Raw genomic sequence first — 22,200 nt, 5'->3', positions numbered from 1 at the left:
ACCCTTTCATGTCAAAGCTCACAACACAATCATTTCTGGACCTCTTAGAACTGCCAAGAGAAGAGATTTTCTTTTATCAAATAAAGCCCATGGTTTGCTGAAGTTCAGGAACATCTGATTTATCACATCTTTGCCTCACTGTTTGTGGCAAAAGCCTGCTAACCCAGTTTGCTCATTACCTTAATTGGCTTGGAACTTCTTCTGTGCCTTCTCCTGCGGATGAGCTTCTCACGGTCCTGGAAAACAAGTGAAAAAGACTTTCCAGATCTTGAGTTCCTGCATTGTTCCCTATAGGTTTTATTGTTGTTGTTTTGTTTTGCACAGACAGAGTTGTTTTTCCACAGAGGCATTATTTATTTCAATTTATAATAAGATTATGTTTTATATATCAGCAACTCTTGGGTGTGATGCTTGACTATTTTCCAAGTGAGAATATTCTCCAGCTTCTCTTCTTGATCACCTCTGTGGATCTGAGAGCCTCACCATCAGGATGTGGACTGTGTTTCTAAATCGTCAAGTAGCTATGAAATATTTACTCTTATTCTCCCAAAGCACAATTGTTTAGTATTCTCAGACCCAAAATTACTTTAAATTTCAGTGTTGAAAAAAATGTTACTTCACAATAAAGTCACACCTTATCCTTTTCATTTAATCACCTGAAAGGCATGGAGAGTTACCTTTTGCTATTCTTGGATCCTTGTTCTCACCTGCAGCCTCTGAAGTCGTCACTCAGAGACATCATGGGAGCAGGGTGTCTTGGCTGAAATCATCTGGGGCAGCGATTTTCAACCTTTCTCATCTCATGGCACACATAAACTACTACAATTCTGTGGCACACCAAAATACATTTTTTTCTGATCTGACAAAAATGTAGGTATGATTTTGATTCATTTACACCAAATAGCTATTTGAATCTAAGGAAAAGAGATCAGTGCCCTGACTCAATATTCATTGACTGGTTTAAAAATTCCTGGGGCACAATGGTTGAAAATCACTGATCTAGTAACTTTTCAGGGGTGGAAGGAGGGAGGAGAGTATTCGCTGAATTTTCTGGGAAACTCAAAGAATATCTAGAAATAATGTTTTTGTGGTTCACTGTAGTGAATAGAAATATCCTGAAAATTTGGTGTTCATACACTAAGGACTTTAGGTATTTACTGTACACATTTAAGGGTAGATAAAATAAGAGACATTTATGTGTCTTTGAGAGTCTGGTTGGGATACCTTAATGTGTCAAAAGTCTTCAAGAAACATTTGGCTTAAACTCAGAATACCTAAGCCCCAGCAAATTCCTAGACTTATGAATCTGTGAGGTTTATTTGTTTTGAAGGGTATGGAGGTAAAGGGAAAGACATAGCACTTTGGAAGGCCACTCATGAAGAATAATCTGGTTAAGCCAGTGATGTTAACTGTTTTTTTTTTAAGTTTAGTTTATTTATCTTTAGAGGGGAAAGGACGAAGAGAGGGAGATAAATATCAATGTATGGTTGCCTCTTGTGTGCCCCCTGCTGGGAACTGCCCTGCAACCCAGGCATGTGCCCTGAATGGGAATTGAACCGAGATACTCTGGTTTGCAGGCCCAGGCTCAATCCACTGAGCTACACCAGCCAGGGCACGTTAACCATTTTTGATTTCTCACCTTTACATGTAAAAATGTTTTAATCATACAACTTCAATATATCTGAAACTTTACAAAAAAATGTATGCTTAGGGTACCGTCCTAATAGAGTATGTGTATTATAACATGTACTCAACATAGAGAATTTTAAAAGGGTGAACCACATGTAATTATAAACAAAACTTATAATTTTTTCTTCCCTCAGTGGTGATAAATCACCTTGCTCTCTCTACTTTGGAAACTATTACCTAAATCCCCCATCACCAGTTCCTCAACTTTCTGGATCTGGGCGTGGTCTAGAAGTGACAGAGATGCCATTCACAGTATAAAGACAAAGGGGCAAAGGGGGAACCCAAAGGCATGAAAGGTCTTAATCCAAATGCAGATGGGAGCAATAACTGCTCTACCTGCTTCACTGGGTACTGAAGTTACGGTCAGAAGAGCTGGACTACCTGGGATGTCACTGCTCATTCAACAAATATGTATTAAACTGCAACTAAGTGCTAGATGGGCACTGACTTAGGTGCTTGGAAACAAGATGCATATAGTCCTGTTACTGTAGGTAAAATATTTAATCTCTGAGTCTCAGGATTTTGATACTGGAAGGTAATTATAAAATATGCCCAAGCAACATACCTACACATATTGTAATGCAGTTGGAAGTTTCATGTGCTTTGCAGCTATTATCTGTGTTACCAGATAAGTTAACAAATTAATTTATTATAACTGATGATCAGATTATAATTGAAAAGAAATAAAATAATTTAATGATACAAAGTATTTTTGGAATCTAGTCTCTTGAACCTGTTTACATATTGAACATATGAACTTGGGCCTTTGGGGCTAACCCAAAATTATTAAGTGCTTCCAGTATGTGTTGGCTACTTGTTCTTGGGAACAGCTGAGCGTTCATAGATTGATCAAGACCTACCCTGGTGAGCTCATCAATAATGTTCTGTTGTTCAATGACCTGAAGTTTTAGAAACTCTGTCTCTTGTTCTTCATTAGCTTGATCGAGGTCATTCAGAGACTTTAATTTCTTCAAGGGTGGATGGGTTGTTATTTTTTCTCTCTGGATTGCAAGAGAAGAATGTACAGGTGAAGACTTAAAAAAACCCAAACTTTAGTAGTTAATGAAATATTGTAGAAACTCTATAAGGCTCTAGCTAAATCTGAAAACTTCACAGCTTCAATACACACACATCCAAGTAGAACTCTCAAGTACAATACATTTTATTTGCTATAATAAACTGAAATCTTTGGGAAAGTCTGACAATCTCTATAGCTGTACTGAAAGTCTGTTAAAGAGCGTACTAGCATATGCCTTACCCACCCATAATACAAAAGATGGCATTTATTCCCCAGCTACCATGAGAGCTCTTAGATGATGAGGGATACCCACTGCATAGCTGTGCAAAAAGCACCTAAGAGGAATTCATGGAAGGAGGTGCTGCAGCTGACAGCTATGTTGAAACCACACTTCCCTATCTCAGTCCTTTCAAAGAGTGTACAGATTCCTGGAAGCACTCCTACTGTTCTGCAAATTTAGAAGCCCTGTAAAACCCAGAGCCAGCAACCTTTAAAGGTTCCTTGCTTACATAAGGGAAAAATCCAAGCTTTCATATATAGCACATTGTATTAAAAAAAAAACAAACGAGAAAGAGCATGAAGTCAGGCGATTGGTATAATATAAGAAAGGAAGCTGCAGCTTTGCAGAGTCTGGGACCCCTACCATTTCTGAGTTTTCCTTGGTAATGGCTTTCAGCTTCTCCTCCATGCGTTGCAAAGACAGCATCAGCTCATCATTTCTCTTGGCGAGGCACTTGTTCCTTTCCAGAAGAGGTTTACATTGTTTTTCGGTTTCCCGAACACGTTTTAACTGAGAATACACAAGTTACAGTTTCCTCAAATGGCTTTTCACCAAATTCTTCATAATCCTCCAATAGTGCTACCAAGAATCTGCTTTTAGGAATGTTCTAGAAGAGCAATCTTACTCCTTGTTCCCCTCAACTCTTCCAGCCCAGGTACCTGGCATTGCTCAGCCCCAACCCCACCCTGCTCACCACCCCACTCCCACCCACCCCGGGCCTCACTGGCTGAAAGACATAAAGCAGCTCATTGGAATCACACACTCACTAAGGAACACAACCAGGACCCAAATCCAAGCCTGGTTGTCCCCAGAGCTCATTCTTTCCGTCAGGAATATTGCCAAGCCTCCTAACTCACACTAAAGCTTATTTTAAAGAGAGTTTTACTGAGGAAAAACAAAACAAAACAAACTTCTGAAACTCTATGGATATTCATGTTTAAGAACAACTAATGCTCACCAAGCCTTAGAAAAGTATGGTTGGTGCATTGTTACTATCCACAGTTAACTGTGAACACACTGTGGTTTGCCTGGCTAGTCTAAGGCAGGGTTTTCAACCTCTGCACTACTGAAATCTAGGGCCAGATTTTTCTTCTGTTCTGTGTATTGTACGATGTTTAGCCCACTCTGGCCGATGCCCACTAGATGCCAGGTATTGCCAAACCCATTTCTACTTGAAAAACACTGGTCTAAGTTTATAAATGTTGACATAGGATAACCATTAACAGTCTTTCCTTTTAGTATCAAATCTCTCCCATTTGGATAACATATTTAGGGTCACCCTATACATACTGAATTTCCATGTTCAAGTTCTCATGATTGCTTCATTCACTTCATGCTAGTGGTTCTAAATAGGAGTATGCACTGTGGGAGGGGTTACCAAAAAAAGAAAAGTGGAGGGATGTGTCAGAAATATCTGAAAAGATTGTTTAAAGTACTCACTCCTGTTTATGAGAACTTACCATTTTGGGAATTGCTGGGGTAGGAGACTTAGTTACCTGTGAATACTGTAAAAGCCTCTTGTGACTCTAAAGCAGTATTCTCCAACTCTATCCTAATTGCCATTTGAACACTCCCACTTTATATCAAAATCAAAACTGAATTTATATTTTATGAATAATCTCATTTAACCCTCAGTTTTGAGCTTTAGTGCCTGAAGCATTAATATTAAATATTGAGTACATGTAAGACAAATAAATTATTCCCCTAGGTTTACTATGTTAACCTGTGTCTCTTTTCTGGAGGTCAATGCCAAGTGTTTTAAATATTTAAATTTACCTATATATGCTATTTATAGAAAGTGTAGATAAACATAAAGAAAAGGAAATATCTGTAATTTTAATGTACCATACATCAATAACCACAGTTCCACAGTACCCAACAAAATGGCTCTTTAAAAGATATTCTTTAAATACAAGACAGAAAGGTTGAACATTATATATTTTCATGAAAGCACTAAAGAAAAAGACTGATATAGTTCAATTAATATCAAACAAAAATTTAATGTAAAGTATAACTAGAGATAAAAAATTCATAATGATAAAAGGGCCAATACACCAAAAACATATAACAAATCTTAATTTATATATATCTAGTACCATCATTCATATACTTATGTGCATATATATATTAAAATTGACAGAACTAAGAAAGAAAATGAACAAATCTGTTAGAAGAGCAAGCAGACAAAAATATCAGTGAGCAAATAGAGGATTTAAAATAAGACTATTAATAAACTTGACTCAAGCCAATTCTAATAATTGCAGATATACCTTCTTTTCTGGGCACATAGGATATTTCTAATATTGAACATATGCTGGAGTCATAAAGTAAATATCAACAAAATTTCAGAGGAATGAAATAATACAAAATATGTTTTCTGACTATAGTGGAATTAAGGTAGAAATCAGTAACAAAAAAGATACTGATAACTCAAAAATCTCAAAAGTTTGGAAATTAAGTCAAACCCTTCTAAGATGTCTAAAATTTCAAAGAAGACCTTTATAATATTAGAAAAGATGTGCATTAAACAGCAATACATTATGACATAAAAATGGGATAAAGCTAAAGTCATACTTAGAGAAACATTTATGACCTAAAATGCATATTTGAAACAAGGAAAGGCTGATAGTAATGTTTTTATACCAATAGCCACCATTAAGAGGGTAAAATATGGAAAACACAAATAAAAAAGTAATTTGGAAGAAACGGATACTATTCAATGGAGAAAATTCCAAAAATATTAATAGCTTCAGAGAGATAAAAAAAGAATATAACATTCATGAAACAAGAATGGGAGGCTATAAAAAACAGACAAAAAAATGAGCTAATACATAAAAATTTAAAAGGCAACCAACCTAGGAGATACAATATCCAAACAAACAAATAAGCAGGAATTACAGAAAGAGAGACCAGAGAAAATGGCGGCATGGAAGTCAACAAAAGAATTAAAGAGTCTGGTCAAGATGGAGGCGTAGGTAGACACACTGTGCCTCTTCCCACAACCAAAATAAAAACAACAACAATTTAAAAACAAAAACACAACCAGTACTGACAGAAAATTGAACTGTATGGAAGTCCTACAACCAAGGAGTTAAAGTAAACACATTCATCCAGACTGGTAAGAGAGGCGGAGTTGGGGAGCCAGGACAGAGACAGCTCTTGGCAGGGTGGCTGGTGGACCCTGGGCAACAAAGCGACAGCTGGCGGGCCCAGTAAGGCAGTGGATTGTAGAGGGGCACAGTGCATCCGGTCCCACATTCACGAGCAGATAAGCCAGCGAAACTAGGGAGCAAGACAGACCATGCAACCCAGGGTCCCACCTGAGGGGAATAAAGCCTCAAACACCAACTGAAAATACCTGTGGGGGTTGAGGTGCCGGGAGAAAGTCCCAGCCTCATGGGAGAGTTCACTGGAAAGACCCACAGGGTCCCAGGATGTACACAAGCCCACCCACACAGAAATCAGCACCAAAAGGGCCCAATTTGTTGGGGGAAGTGGGGGAAGTGATTGAAATCCAGTAGAGAGCTGAGCAAGCACCACTGTTCCCTCTTGGACCCTTGCCCCACATACAATGTCACAACCCAGCAAATGGGTTGCCCCACCCTGGTGAACACCTAAGGCTCCGCCCCTCGCTAGGTAACAGGCCCCATAAGACAAAAAAAAAAAAAAAAAAAAGGCCCAAATGAAAGAACAGATCGAAGCTCCAGAAAATATATAACTAAGTGACAAGGAGATAGCCAACTTATTGATGCACAGTTCAAAACACTGGTGATCAGGATGCTCACAGAATTGGTTGAATTTGGTTGCATATTAGATGAAAAAATGAAGGCTATGCCAAGTGAAATAAAAGAAAAAATACAAGGAACCAATAGCGATGGGAAGGAAACTGGAACTCAAATCAATGGAGTGAACCGGAAAAAAGAAAGAAACATCCAATCAGAAAACAATAAAGAAACAAGAATTCAAAAAAATGAGGAGAGGCTCTAGGACATCTTTAAACATTCCAATATCTGAATTATAGGGGTACCAGAAGGGGAAGAGGAAGAGCAACAAGTGGAAAAGTTATTTGAACAAATAATAAAGGAGAACTTCCCCATTCTGGCTACGGAACTAGACTTCCAAAAAGTCCAGGAAGTTCACAGAGTCCCAAAGAAGGTGGACCCAAGGGGGAACACACCAAGGCATACCATAATTACATTACCCAAGATTAAAGATAAGGGGAGAATCTTAAAAGCAGGAAGACAAAATGAGAGAGTTACCTACAAAGGAGTGCCCATAAGACTGTCAGATGATTTCTCAAAAGAGACCTTACAGGCAAGAAGGGGCTGGAAAGAAGTATTCCAAGTCATGAAAGGCAAGGACCTACATCCAAGATTGCTCTATCCAGTGAAACTTTCATTTAGAGTGGAAGGGCAGATGAAGTACTTCTCAGATATGGCCAAGTTAAAGAAGTTCATCATCACCAAGCCCTTATTTTATGAAATGTTCAAGGGACTTATGTAGGAAAAAGAAGATAAAAGACACGTACAGTAAAATGACAGTAAACTCACAATTATTAACAAGCACACCTAAAATAAAAGCAAAAACAAACCAAGCAAACAACTAGAACAGGAACAGAACCACAGAAATGGAGATCACATGGAGGGTTATCAACAGGGGAGTGGGAGGGGCAGAGAGGGGGAAAGGTACAGAGAATAAGTAGCATAGATGGTAGGTAGAAAATAGACAGGGGGAGGGTAAGAATAGTATGGGAAATGTAGAAGCCAAGAACTTATAAGTATGACACATGGACATGAACTAAAGGTGGGAATGTGGATGGGAGAGAGAGTGCAGGGTGGAGAGGAGTGAAGGGGGGTAATTGGGATACCTGTAATAGCATAATCAATAAAATGTATTTTAAAAAAGAATTAAAGAAAATTTCCCAGGATGAAAACCTATGAATTCCAAATTAGAAGAGCCACTGAATGCACTATGCAATCCTATATAAAAAAAATAACCCCACACACCAAGCCATATTCTTGTGAAATTTCAAAACTTGGGGACAAACAGAAGATTCTGAATGCTTCAGAGAGAAAAAAAACAGGTCACTTACAATAAAATAAGAATCAAATGGCTTTGGATTTCTCAACAGCAACAGCGAGAAGAAAAAAAAACAAGGAAAAGCAATGTAGCAATATCTTCAACATTTCTCTAAATTGAGCCAAACAATTTATTAAGTATGATAGAAGAATGAAGATATTTTTAGACACTCCAGGACTCCAAAAATTTATATCCCAGCCATCTTTCAGAAAAAAACTAATGAATATTGAGATTCACCAAAACAAGAGAGGAAACCAAGAAAAGGGATGACATGAAGGAGAAGAAAGAGGAAAGTGTTGAAGATAAACTCAAGGGGGAATGTTGAAGGTGGATCCTGGGTTAATAACTGAGCATCAGGTTTAGAGGACAATAGTCCAGATTGAAGCAGTTTTACTGAGACAGCCTTGATGAGGGCTGCCATCCTCGAATACCTGCTGCCTTTTTAAAGGAGGACAGAATACATAGTGAGCCTTGTTACTACCTAGTGTTATACCTATATCTAGCCTGTCTTGACCATATGCCAATTACCTGAGCTCCTGCTTTCTTCTCCATGCCTATTATCTAAATCGATGGAAAACAGGTAGAGCATATGCTCCTGGTCAGTGCATCTCAGTCTTTAGCATGTATCAAAATCACTGCAGGGCTTGTTAAAACACAGATTGTCAGTCCCTAACCCCAGAGATTGTACGCAGTAGGTCTGGGCTGAGGCCTCAGAATTTCTTACGAAGAAAAAAAAGTGCTAAAATATAAGCCACAGAGCAGGATATTTTTAAATATGAATATCCAATAGACGGGGTAAAAAAGTTCCTAAAGTTAATAAGAAAATGAAGACAGTACAATATGGGCAAACTAAAGAGGACAAAACACACAGGCCACTGGAAAAGCCAATAGATATTTGAAAATCTACTCAATCTCACTTTTAAGAAGAAAAATAAAAGTGGAAATCACAATAAAACTGTACCACACACCCATGAAAATGATTAAAATGAACAATTATTCTTGCATTTTGGCAAAGACGCAGAAAAACAATAACTCTCATACATGGCTGGTGGGAAGGTAAATCCTTGTAACAGCTGTGGGAAACTGTTCAGTTTTCTACACTAAACTGCATACTATATGCACACTCTATGACCCAGCAGTTCTGCTCCTTGGTATGTTCCTACCAGCAATGAACACACTTTCTCACCAAAAACATGTTGCAGGTACAATTAACAGCTTAAAATGGTTAAGAAACAACATACATGTTTATTAACAATGGAAGAATAAGAAAATTATGGTGTGTTTATTGAACAATAGAGTATAAAAATGAACAAATATTATATGCCAGACAATGGATGACTCTCACAAATGTAATGCTGAACAAACAAACAAACAAACAAACACAAAAGAGCGATATTGTTTGATTCCATGACCAAGTAATTTTAAAATCAGCGACAGACACCTGTCATGGTAGAAGTCGGTGTGGCGGTTAACTTCAGAAGGGTGACTGTAGGAAGGGGTCACAAGAAGAGGTCTGAGATGCTGGTTGTCTTCCACTTACCCATCTGGGTGGGGTTATATGGGCGCATCACTTTGGGCATATTTATGAAGTTGCTCCTTTATTATTTGTGTACCTTTTTGTTATACATCTATAATATCACATACACTTTTATAACACAATTTCACAAAAAAAAAGAGAAAGAAAACATAAGAACTCACCAATTCATTTCGTTCATCTCCAAGCAAGGTATTCCTGTCTTCTAATTTTCTTATAGTGGCATTCAACTCAGCTATTCTCTTTTGATTTCTTCGCAAATCCTATGCATGAAAGTTAAAATGGATATTTGGTCAGCAACACTTTTCACAAAGTTTTGCAATACAGCTCTTAACAGTAATAGGCTTAGGTCCTTTCATCTGTCTTACAAGGTGAGAGCAAAATGTTCTCTTATTCAGAGAGGAGCAAATACTTACCTTTTTTAAGCCCTCAATATTTACCACTTAGATTCAAGACCAAGTCTAGCTGAAACTTCAGATGAATTTCATGTGGTAGCTAATCCCTGGAGCCCTGACTCCTGGTGGGGGGAGGTCTTTGGATTAGTTTATTGAATCCATGAGCTGTGAGACACACAGCTCACAGCTGTGAGTTGTGATTATATGAGGTTCAAGGAGCACCCTTGTGTCATGGCTATACATTGCTTCCCACAGCTGACACAGATGCCTTGCTACAAAACTTAGCCGAAGAAGGGATAAAGCACCAGGCAGAGATGGGATGTGTAAAATCCTGCACATTTCTGAAGAAGACGGTAAGAGTGAGAAAGTTGGTGCATGACCTTCATGTATAAATGGAATATTTTGCCCAGAGCAACTGGTTTATCAACTGGCATAACTGTCATAGACCACCTTCCACACATCAGTCACAGCTTAATTCTATTCTGTAGAGTTCATAGGACCATTATTACCATACACTTGCAATTCCATTATCATCTTGCATTTTGATCGTGCTGTATTGTTGACAGGCAGTTTCTCACCGATTACATGCCTAGCTCACAATACCCTAGAGGATGCAACGGAACAGGTAAGACTCATGGAGGTCATAACTTGTTCAAGGTCTCGTGGCTGGTATCAACAGATCAATAGCTAATATGTATTAAATGCTAACTATGTGACAGACACTGTTCAATATTTCACATATCAATCTTTTAAACCTGAGACCAGCTTAGAGCACCACTATTGCCTCTCTTTTACAGATGAAGAAACTCTGAGCAATGAAATCATTTGCCTAAGGTCAAACAGTAAATGGCAGATCCAGGATTTGAACTAAAGGGTCTGACTCTAGAGCCTATTCTGTTGACAATTATGCTACACTGCAGGCAGGTAAGTGTTGGTGATAGAACTAAGATTTACACCTGCTAAATCCTAGAACTAAGATTTCCATCTGCTAAATCCTAGTTCTGCAGTCTCTCTATCACCTATTGGGATAGAGATATCCTGAATACCTATTCATAAATTATTCATTACTTGGGTACTACTTTGGAACCTGTCTCTGTGCCTAAATAATTCATTTTCATCTTTTCAGCAGCTAAATAATTTGAAAGGTATAAAGTATGAAAGTCAACTATATATAAGCTGATTGCCATTGCTGTACTTCTGAGAATAATTTCTCATATAAAATGATGAAAATTCACAAATAAGTGGCAAGTTTAATCAAACTAGAAGCATTCAGAGGATTATTGCTTTAGTCTTTCATAGTTACACATTTTGACCCCTGGATATGATAACCATCTTTACCAGTTTCCAACCCAACTGATCACACAAGGGAAAATTACCAGTCTTGGCAAGAGGCAAAGCCTTTTCATCCAATTTATGATTTTTTATAATAAATAGGCTGAAGTTTGGATAGGTATCGATGGCTCACAAAATTCTATGAAAGATTTTTAAAAGATCTGTAATTCTCTTGTGATCTGCTAATGCAGTATATACCACTTTGCTATCTATGAATTCAGAAAACCTTGTTCCCAAGATACTAGCTGGTTTTATAGGAGGAGATAGAATTGATTTCTTAGTAGCAAACAGGAAAAGTGCTTAAGTGAAAAGTAAAACTTGGGAGCTAAATAAAAGATGACTCCTGTGTTCTCAACTTCAACTTGGACCGACTTACAGGACTGCTGCAGTGCTCAGAGCCGTCTCCTGCTCGCCCTGGGATCTCTCGTTTCGGGCTGCTCATGTTGCACTCTGCCTCCTTGACCAGAAAAAGCTGCTCATCCAAAGCCTCCTTCTGCAGCTGGAGTTTCTGCACATAGCCTGTTTGCGTCTCCAGTTCCTTTTCCAGGGAAAAGATGATCCTGTCCTTGGCTTTGATTTCATCCATCTGAATTAAATGACACCCAGGACATTTTATTTAACAATGCTGTGAAGAAATGTATTTTTACAATGACATGTGGTTAACTTCTTTCTGCTGATTGCTATGGAAGAAAGTCAATGCTGTTGAATACGAGGCTAATTAGGTATCAAAGAGAGTAATGTCTTTTCTCTCAAGTAGGTTCTGTGTAGATGCTTTGACTCAATATATTGTTGGAAGTGGTCTGGGTTGGTTGAATAGCAAAAGAAAAGATTCACTTTAAAATGGGTCATTAGTGTTGATAAAGGCAGATACTAAATATACCATGTTTCCCAGAACAATATTTGACATCACCTCCTCTTTGGAGGAATACATTTGAGTTCAGTTCAAATAGCAGTAGCCACTAGGAGTAGGCTGTTTGTAACTGAAGAAGCTTCTGAATTCCCAGGAGCCTAGTCATTTCTAAAGGCCAATGTGTTTGCATCCAGCCTATGAATCTGGAATGAGGTCCTTCCATGGTTCATGTCATCTAGCTCTTTCCATTCCTATCCACCTTTCAGGGCAACCATTTTACCTTTCCTGTCAGAAAACCCTGGTTGGAACAAGAAGAGGGATGGGAAATACCGGGTTATAGCAACACTGTTTCACCTCATACACCCGTGGGATGTATTTATTGAACCCCACACTCATCCCTGTGGAGCCTGGGCGTGGCCTCAGAAATCTTTCTCAACAAAAGGCCTATAAGCATTCAATACCAATTGTTCAGTCTTCCATTAGACTAAAATGCTTTGGCCATCCCAGGATGAGGCCAAGTGGGTTAAGTGTCTATAAATAATTTTTTAAAGATTTTATTTCTTTTTTAGACAGAAGGAAAATGAGGGAGAAAGAGAGGAAGAGAAACATCAATGTGTGGTTGCCTCTCATGTGTCCCCTACTGGGGACCTGACCTGCAACCCAGGCATGTGTCCTGACTGGGAATCGAACCAGTGACCCTTTGCTTCACAGGCCCGTACTCAACCCACTGAGATACACCAGCCAGGGCATGTAAATAATTTTTGAAGACAGCATGGCCACCAGGTAACACCTTTCTTTTCATTTCATTTTATTTTATTTGAATATTCAAATTGGAGGTAGAGAAAAGTCACTTACTATGAGCAACATTATACTCTTCTCTTTATAAAAATGCCTCTTTATAATAACAAGTGACTTTGTATAAATCTTTCTTTGCTGTGTTCCTTAAACAACAACAACAAAGGACAAACACTGTGTTACACAGTCATGTATGTCTCACATGTAAATGTACTGTAAACATCTGTGAGCTGCTGCCTCCAAGTCACATGGTGAAATTTTAAGTCAATTTTGGGTGGCCATCGGGCTAAATTCTGTGATAGTATCTGGTAACTTGGTGAAAAATTTAAACACTGACCTGTTAATTTGGGAATAAAAGCACTGTCTTTATTCTCTACCTCCTCCTAGAAGATCAGCTCCGATGTTACTCTTTACTGAGTGGCACATTAATTTGTCACAACTGTCATCCATGCTGTTATCTACAGTTTACCAGAGTTCCAGATATACATGCTCCTAGGTGGTCTCGATGTAACCTACCCAACTAAATTTGCTGGGGAATCACTCCATTCCTGCTAACACAATCATCCTCATCATCCCCATCTTCATAAGTGAAATTTACTCATCTTCTACCACATTCACAGCACTAAACTCAGAGCTTTACACACCTTATCACATTTTCTTAACAGTCCTTTTCTGTAGGTTCTGTTATCACCATTTTAGAGATGATGACCGGGGACTAAAAGGGTTAACTCGGTCATAGCCACATGGCTAATTGGTGAAGCCCGATTATAAATTCAATCTTCTGACTTCAGAGCCCATTCTATTAGATTCTATGCTATAGTGACTCCAAGATTATTTCTAGCATTTCTCCAAGTGGTTTTCTAGAGGATATACCAGTAATTAGTGTTGAGAAGGCTCTATTATACACAGTGGGTATAAGGATGGGCTGTGGACTCTGAATACCAAAATCTTTCACAGTTCTGTTCTTAGATGAGAATGGAATATGTATTTCTGATATATACATATATATATATATATATATGTATATATATATATGTGTATATATATATATATATCTCAAGAAGAAGTTGAAAAGTAAAGGTGTATCTGTGTGATTGAAAACATTTACCACGTTATTCAGTTTGTACCCTATTTTTGAAGCACTCTTCAGGTAGCTTAGATTTGATATTGTCACTAAGGAGGATTTCACATCTACTTCAGCAATATGGTGATGAAAGAAAAGTCACAGAAAAAACTACATATCAACAAGTGGATGTGCTTGTAGATTTTACATTGAAAACTATCAACAGACAAAAATACTTAATGTAAAGCTTTCTTTTCATTCACCTACCTTCTGACTCCAGAGTTCACAGGGCTGATTTGTTCTAATCAACCACTTTTGTTTCAAAAACCAAAGGCAAGACAGAGACCAGTATTTCTACACTGTGTTTGGTCTCTTTTGTCAACCAGTACAATGGAATGAATTGCAGATAAAGAATTTGAAAAGCGTGGCAAAGGCAACATTTTACAGTCACAATGTATTGCAGTACAAAGAAAATTACACGTGTTTAGTTTTCTAAAATGTTCTATGGTAATCACTTTTTACTTAAAATAGAAATCCTAGAGATTGAATACAGGGAACATAATTAGAATTCTTAGAAAATAATTGCTTAGAATTAGCAGACACAAGACAGAAAGTATAGCTTTTCCCAAGAAATAACTGTTCTTAGAGAACTATAAAATACATTCCAACAGGTGATGGTTAATTTGATAAGATATAACTAATGTTAGACATTCTGAGTATATACATGTAAGCGTTTCTTTTAAAATAATTAGACAAAGTCATTCTAGGCTTTTACACAATAATGTATTTGTTCTATTTTAGACATAGCGAGAGACAGATGGCTTTGGTCATGCATATTTTTATAAAAGACCAAACTCTATAGGAGTTGGAGTGAGTCTTTGAACTTGATAATAGCATATTTAGGAATAAGCTATATCGGAATTTGCATTTAACTAAGAAATTATAATGACCCCTGTTTATTTGGGGAAAACATATTTTAAAAAGTGGCTGGAAATTTTATAGCTCACATTGCTTTCCGCATGGTTCCCAGAAAGATGACTAGTGAGTCACGCAGGATTTTCCCCGTAGCCACCCCTCTCAGATGTCTTAAAAGCCACAGAAACATCCCTTATCCCCGTAAAAACCCAGTTACATTTTTATAAATAGAAAGCACATGAAAGCATGCTGATTTTGGAAAAGCTCATAATTTAGAATACTTTATAGACATCCAAGAAAACAGGAGTTATTGAATAGGTACTCTCCATGTATACAGGGCTGGAAGAATCCAGTTTTTATAAGAAAGGTGATCCAAAATCTTTTACATTTTGACTCTCTGCCTGTTTGTCTGCTTACCTACCTGCTTATCAACTTATCTTGTATTTTGGATAGAACACAAAACAAAGGTGAGTGTATAATCCACCTATGAGAAATACCTGGAAAAGCAAACCTGTGGCACTCTGAAACCCTGGAAAGAGAATGGTTCTGCACTGGGTTACTAACCAGCCTCCGAATATCCCGCTCCGACTCCCACTTGATCTTGGAGATGGCTTCCTGGTGGGATTGATGCTCACTCCTCAGGTCCCCAGCCTTGATTTTATCCGCTTGGATCATATTGCTTAAAGCCTCGTCCACCTGCTTCTTAGCAGTTTTCAGGTCCGCAATTTCCTGTAGGAGCTTAAGGCGCTCTGCATCAAACAATTTCCGGGCCTCCTCCCGGGCCTCAATGGTGAGCGCTGTCCTTACTTTGTCGCTGCTGCCATCCCGCAGGGCGCACAGAGCTGACTTGAGCCTCTGGATCTCCCCATCCCGCACCTTCACTGTCCTTGACATTTCTTGCTCATGCTGCTTGATGAGATTCTCCCTTACAGCCTGCAGCTCCTTCATCTTCTCCTCGTGGAGCTTGGCTTTGAGTTCTGTCACCAGGACCGTGTGCTTGCGCTGTTCTAGCTCACGAATCCTCTTTGCTTCTTGAGTCTTCTCTCTTTCAAGCTTAGCTACCTACAGGCAGAAAGGTGAAAGGATAAAAGAGATGAGCCTCAAAGGATAGGAGTCCAAGGCAGGATTTGCAGACTATGCCCCTGTGATCTCCTAAGTCCTTATATCTTTTCAAATTCCAGGACACTGTGTGAAGGGAACCACAGGTTTTAAAGCTGGGAATACGTGTGTAAAAGGAGGAAATACCTGAGGATGCTTGTATTACTTTGTTCAGACAAGTATTTGATGTGCTAGGGCCTTTCTAGTCAAGGTGTAGTCTGTTGACAAGCAGCATGGGTATCACCCAGAAACTCATCAGAAGTACAGAATCTAGGGCTCCATGCAGATGTATGAATTAGAATGTGCATTTTACCAAATCCCCAGGTGACTGGTATATACAGTGAAATTATGAAGTGGTGCTATAATGGTTTTTGCCTTGGTAGAGAGAAGTTCAAGGCAGACCACCTAGAGAGCTTTTTGGACAATGCATCTCTAGCTAGGTCCAACAGATACACGTGAGTGTCTCGAGACAGTTTGTAGTTCATTATAACCAGTCTAAAAAATTGTGGCAGTTGCAGCCTGAAAAAGCCTGTGACTCCTATTCTATCGTCTTCTTCCCCCAACTCATGCCTGCTGTCTTTGTTCCTCTTCATCGTGTCCACGCTGGACGCACACACCCCACCCTGGAAAAAAGGGAGACTCAGGCAGCCACCGCGGTCATATCTAGTTGACTGAGACTGAGTCTCTGCATCTATAAAGTTGGAAGGTTTCATAAAATAATTGTTAAGAGGCTTTTCAGCTGAAAAGTGTTCAGAATCAAACTTCTTACTGAAATCACTGTAATGATAATATAAAGTGTCTTGAAATTTTACTTACCTTCACAGTTTATCTGCCTTTAGCTACAACAGATTTTTTTAAGTCCAGATGACATTTTATGAATATTTTATTTTAAAGACATAGCAGTTGTTCCCATAGTGGCTATTCTAAAAGAACTCAGGGCCCATGGAGACTTGGCAACGTAAGCAGCCAGGCACCTTCAAACATCTGTCCTTCCATCTCGCCTCCAGCTTAGACCAGGGTCCCTTCCTGGATGCCTCTTATCATACATGCACCAGAGCTGGAGTATCCAACACAGTGGCCACTGGCCACACTGAGCACTTGGAATATCGAAAGTCTGAAGACTTAGCCTAGGTGTAAAATAGATGCCAGATTTTGAAGACTTAGTATAAGGTAAAGAATGTAAAATATTTCATTAAAGTTTTATATTACTTACATATTTAAATTATAATATTGGGAAAATTAAGTTAAATAAAATATATTATTAAAACTAATCCATTTTACTTTTAAAATTCTTGTTGCAAGAAATTTTAATATCACATCTACATGGCTTGCATTGCAGCTCCTATCGTATTTCTCAGGCTGCACCTGCTCCAGGGCTCTTGGCTGTTCACTTAATGAACCTGGCTGTCCCCACATGCTGGTGATATTCTCCGAGGAAAGCCTTGTTCTGATTTGACTGATGTGCCTGCTCAAATGTCACCCAGGGCTCCTTGACACTGTGGAATAAACCCCTCGACATTTTGCTTCACCTTTCAGGCTCTCAGAAGATTTGGTTGGACTTCCGGCTCTGGAATTTTCCTCTTCAGGGACAGGGAAGTATGTCATTGTGTACACATGCCTTGCTTTCCTATACCTGTGTGCCTGCAGCTTCCCCTTCCTGACCCGCCCTTCCCTCCTTTGGGAAGCCTCTCATTTCACATGGCTCAGCTAGAGTCACCCTCTGGGGTCATGCCACCCTTGATCACTGGGGACAAAGCTCATTTCTTCTGCTTTCGTCTTGCAAGTGTACTTTTACAAGTACATCTCTTTACTTGTCCTGTCAACATTTTGTTTTATGCTATGGTTTTTTGTACACTTGTCTGTCCTCACCACCTCCTCTCCTATTTCCATCCAGACTGGAAACTCCTAGAAGGTGCCAACAAGCCTTGTTCATCTATGTATATCCAATGGTTGCCAGCACAACACATCAGAAGAAGTAAAAAAGAGTGTGTGGGAATAAAGAATGGATTCCAATATGTTTCCTTGGCTAGACACCTAATGAGAGGTGGTTAAGAATAGTTATGTTCTATCATACGGTTTAGAGAATACAGGCTTCTAAGGTTACCAAAAGCAACCCTTCACCCACTCCTTCCCTGTATAAAGCAAGAAAAAAAACAAAACACCCCTAACATATAAGGATGCCTACTTGCCCTCTGCTTGATGTTTCTCTCAATGCTTCAATTAGAACAACTTAAATCTTAATCCCCATTTGTCTACAATGAACTGAAGTGGCTATCTTCTGGCTCAGATGTGGACAAACTACAGCCCATGGCTCAAAACTTTCCTGCCCCCTATTTTTGTGAATAAAGTTTTACTGGAACACAGCCATTTCTATTCATTTACCAATTGCCTATGGTTGCTTTCAGGCTACAGTAGACTTGAGTCATCTTAGAGAGATTGTCTTATAAAACCCTAGATACTTACTATTTGTCCTCTACAGAAAAAAGTTGCTAATTCCTCAACTAGATGGAAAAGAAAACTCTTTGAAAGGGGGTTCTTATTTTTCACTGACTTAGAAACTGATAATTTACCTTCCATCTAGAATCTTGGGAAAGTTAAGTTTAGCTCAAATAATAGGAAATTAGTCATCTTCCATTTCAGCAGGATGTTTTTACATTGGGTACTTGGAATAGCATCAGGACCACAAAGGCTAGTATCAAGTTACTACAGGAAATTTTAGCTATTCTCCCTAAAGTAATGAGAACACTGGTAATATGGACAAAGGAGAAGAAATTCTGGGTTTGCATTTCAATTTCATCATCTGCTATACCTAGGAAAGTTGCTTTACCCTTCTGAGGATCTTTGATTATTCTCTTTTTTAAATTTCATTTAATTATTGTTCAAGTACAGTTTTCTGTCTTTTAGTCCCATCCCAGCCCATCCACCCCCAGTGCTCCCCACCTCCCTCCCATTTCCACCCTTGTTAGTTGTTGTCCATGTGTCTTTTATACTTGTTCCTGTAAATCCTTCCCCTTTTCCTTTGAAATTCCCTCCCCTCTCCCCTCTGGTCCCTGTCAGCCTGTTCTGTATTGCAGTGTCTTATTATTCTTTAAAAAAAAAAAAAACTATGAAAGAGTTACTTTCAGGGTCAAATTAGATAAGGCACAGGAAAATAGCTTGAAAAGTAATGTACTAAGAAATATAAGGTATTATTATTGGATATAAAATATGGTTAAAATCTAATATTATTTAGTCAAATTCTCAGTAGGTACATTCTATCACTGAATAGATTCTATCACTTTGTAATTTGTTTCTCTCAAATTATAAACACCAACTTTCATGGGTATACTGTAGAGATAAATTTTTAAAAATCCATGAAAATATAGTTTTTAAAAAAACATGGAAAATATAGGGGTTAGAAAAGCAGGTTTACAGTTGTGAGTAGGAGATCTTACATTACTATTTCTTAATTATCGTTTTATTTATTTGTGTTACTTGCCATCTTCATATTGTTATTATTTTGTATCCTTACTCTCAGGATTTCTCTTCTAGGTAACGATGGCTGATAATTTATCCTACTTTTACCCACCCATGTGCATTTTAGATTGAAGACAAAAACAAATACAAACAAGTACTGGCTTTATTGCCCATCACATAAATGAATCCATAGAACCCAAACAAAATTCAAAGGCACTGAATTACATTTGGCACTGATATTGGTTGTCATAGAAACTGGTGGGGGGTTGTAGAATTTCTAGGTATAACTGCTTTTTAAAGCTTGAGAGGAGTGTTTTATTATAAAGGAGATGCAAAGTCTGTGATTGCCATTTGGATTTAAAGAACCAATAAAATTTTGTGATAAAATAATTTTCTGAGAATTATTTGCAGACCATATTGTAACAATAAGAAAACAGATCTTAATATCTTACTGGGAATTTTAAGAATGAGTATACAAAAAGATCCATGTACAACTACGAAAAAGTATGAAGATGATAATGTGCTGAAACGGAAGAACTGTTTAGTGGAAGAAAGAATCAATTGTGACTAGTGGAAATGTTTTATGGAGAAAAGTTCCAGCTGGATCACATAATAGCACTCCTCAAGGGCTTGCTTTGAGTCAGGTACCTTTCTCTCCTAAAGACTATGCACATGTCAGGACATTTAACCTCCTCACAGCATTGTGATATAGGTAGTGTTTGTTTCATGTGAATTTCAGGTGAGAAAAGTGAAGAACATCTCATGTAAGCATGATGTAAAGAGGGTTGACTGGAGCCCAAAGTGGGTCAGAAGCCGGGTCTGGGTCAGAACCCAGACCACTTTGACAGCTCTGAAACCTTGGGCAAGCTGCTTCACCTCTCGGCCTCTGTGTTCCTGTTTATAAACCAGGATGGGCGCTATCCTTTTCATAGAGCTGTGGGGAACGACGTAGATAATCTGCCAAAGTATCTGGCAAGGCAGGACCACCTGGTAGATGAACAATTATTAATATATGGTAGATATTACAATGTTCATTTTGATAAATCTTGCTATGCAATGCTATATAAATGCCAACATACATAAGTATCCATATTATCATGATAAGACTAATAACAGTATTATTGCATTAAAACTGTAACAAGTATTTTCCTAATATAAATAGATGTTCAAAGGTAAGATTGGGTTTCCTCAGGATGGACTGAGTCCCCTGACATTGATGGCATCTAACCTTAACTCGGAAGCCACTTGGATGATGTATACACAGAGGGAATGGGGTACCGGCTGGGACAGGGCCAGGGGGTGAGCCCTGAACAAGCTTTGAATAACACAGCTCCCAAATCCTTTCTACTGAGAGGCTTTATGTGAAAAAAAAATCATTAGAGAAAGTTAATCCTAGTGGAAAAAGCTTGTGTTATAACAGAAGGAAGGAAATTACTGACTCCCTTCTAAAGACCTACTATCCTCTCCTGTCCGATTCCAGTCTGGCCTTTGCAAAATGCCAGTGTAAATTCTGCCAAGATCAAGTTGGCTGTGATATGAGAACCCACAGGACCTGAGAAATCTAGGATTAAAATTGGACAGTCCCATTAAAGGTAAGGAGGGCTGAGAGGTTATCAAGGCAAGACAAGCTAACAAAAGCACTGGCTCGGATTATGGGCATCGAATCTTGCTGCAGGTCTAAACTCACTAGGTGGGTCAGGGTTTCACAGGTACTACATAAATCCCAATCAGGAGAGGCCAAGGAGGGGAAGGGGCAGGTCACTTCTATGGGAAACTTCACACAACCTGGGGAAGCACAAAGGATTCTAGTTTTTCATTTCTTGATCAGGCTCCCTGAAAACAAAACTAAAGACACAAAAGCCAATAGTACTGCACCCCAAATGTGGGCCCTGAACCCAGAGGCTCTGAAGCACTCAGTGAGGATAGAGAAATGGCTGGTTTTCTGAGAATGCCCTTGCAGGAACAGAGCATGGTGGAATCGGGTTTTCAGCATTACCTACGTCACTGCCTTAGTGAAGGCTGGATTCCTATGTTGGCTCCTCCACTTGTGTGTCACTTGTGCGTCAAATGAGTTAAAGGGTTTGAACTGCATTTCTCCCTCAGTGAAGTCAGGCCAGTCACTGCAGCCCTTTGTCCCCAGCTCACTGTGAGGTTTGCAAAGATGATGTGCGGTCTCTGAAGGGCTATTCCCATGGCGGAAACTTCTGTTTGGAGCTTCCTCCTCCCAGACCCTGCACTCCAGGCCTGCTGCTCTCTGCCACTGAGCCTTCATTCCCTATAGCCATGGGTTGCTCTTAGGTGGGAAGCCCTGGGGTTTGTGGGGCTGGATTTCACATTCCACAGCAATCCCTGGTGTGCTCACAAACATTAGCAATGCATTATAGCCTCACAGTGTCCAATCGGAGACACTTAGAGAAAAATACTACAGCTTAACAGCTCAGGGTGCTGGTCCAAGAATAACACAGACCTGCATGGAAATCCTCTCTCCCCCAGAGCCCGGGATTTCCCACTAAGTAAATACTGTGCCAGGACTTGATGCTATGGTGCTATGGAAAGTTTTTTAAGGGATCATGAAAATTCATTCAGCAAGTAGTACTGTGCACCCCCTCCATGCCAGCAGTAAAAGCACCGTGACACCTGACTTAGGAGACCTGATTTAGGGGAACTTTAGCAGACACGGTCTCTTACCCACAGAG

General features: G+C 39.0%; 1 protein-coding gene across 1 annotated transcript in view; it reads right to left on the bottom strand.

The window, feature by feature from the left end:
* The window catches only part of JAKMIP2 (janus kinase and microtubule interacting protein 2), a 135,452-nt gene that overhangs the window by 36,889 nt on the left and 76,363 nt on the right, over window positions 1–22,200 (bottom strand). The window contains exons 3-8 of the mRNA XM_037161894.2: window positions 15,515–16,012; window positions 11,704–11,913; window positions 9,765–9,863; window positions 3,351–3,497; window positions 2,550–2,690; window positions 180–236 (exon numbers count right to left, since the gene is read on the bottom strand). Of these exons, the coding sequence (XP_037017789.1) occupies window positions 180–236; window positions 2,550–2,690; window positions 3,351–3,497; window positions 9,765–9,863; window positions 11,704–11,913; window positions 15,515–16,012 (1,152 nt within the window). The remainder of the gene's footprint in view (window positions 1–179; window positions 237–2,549; window positions 2,691–3,350; window positions 3,498–9,764; window positions 9,864–11,703; window positions 11,914–15,514; window positions 16,013–22,200) is intronic.

This window comes from Artibeus jamaicensis, unplaced genomic scaffold, assembly GCF_021234435.1.
Source record: "Artibeus jamaicensis isolate MK-2021 breed Jamaican fruit bat unplaced genomic scaffold, CSHL_Jam_final contig_432, whole genome shotgun sequence".
Taxonomy (NCBI): domain Eukaryota; kingdom Metazoa; phylum Chordata; class Mammalia; order Chiroptera; family Phyllostomidae; genus Artibeus; species Artibeus jamaicensis.
This window is presented reverse-complemented; position numbering and strand designations above follow the sequence as displayed.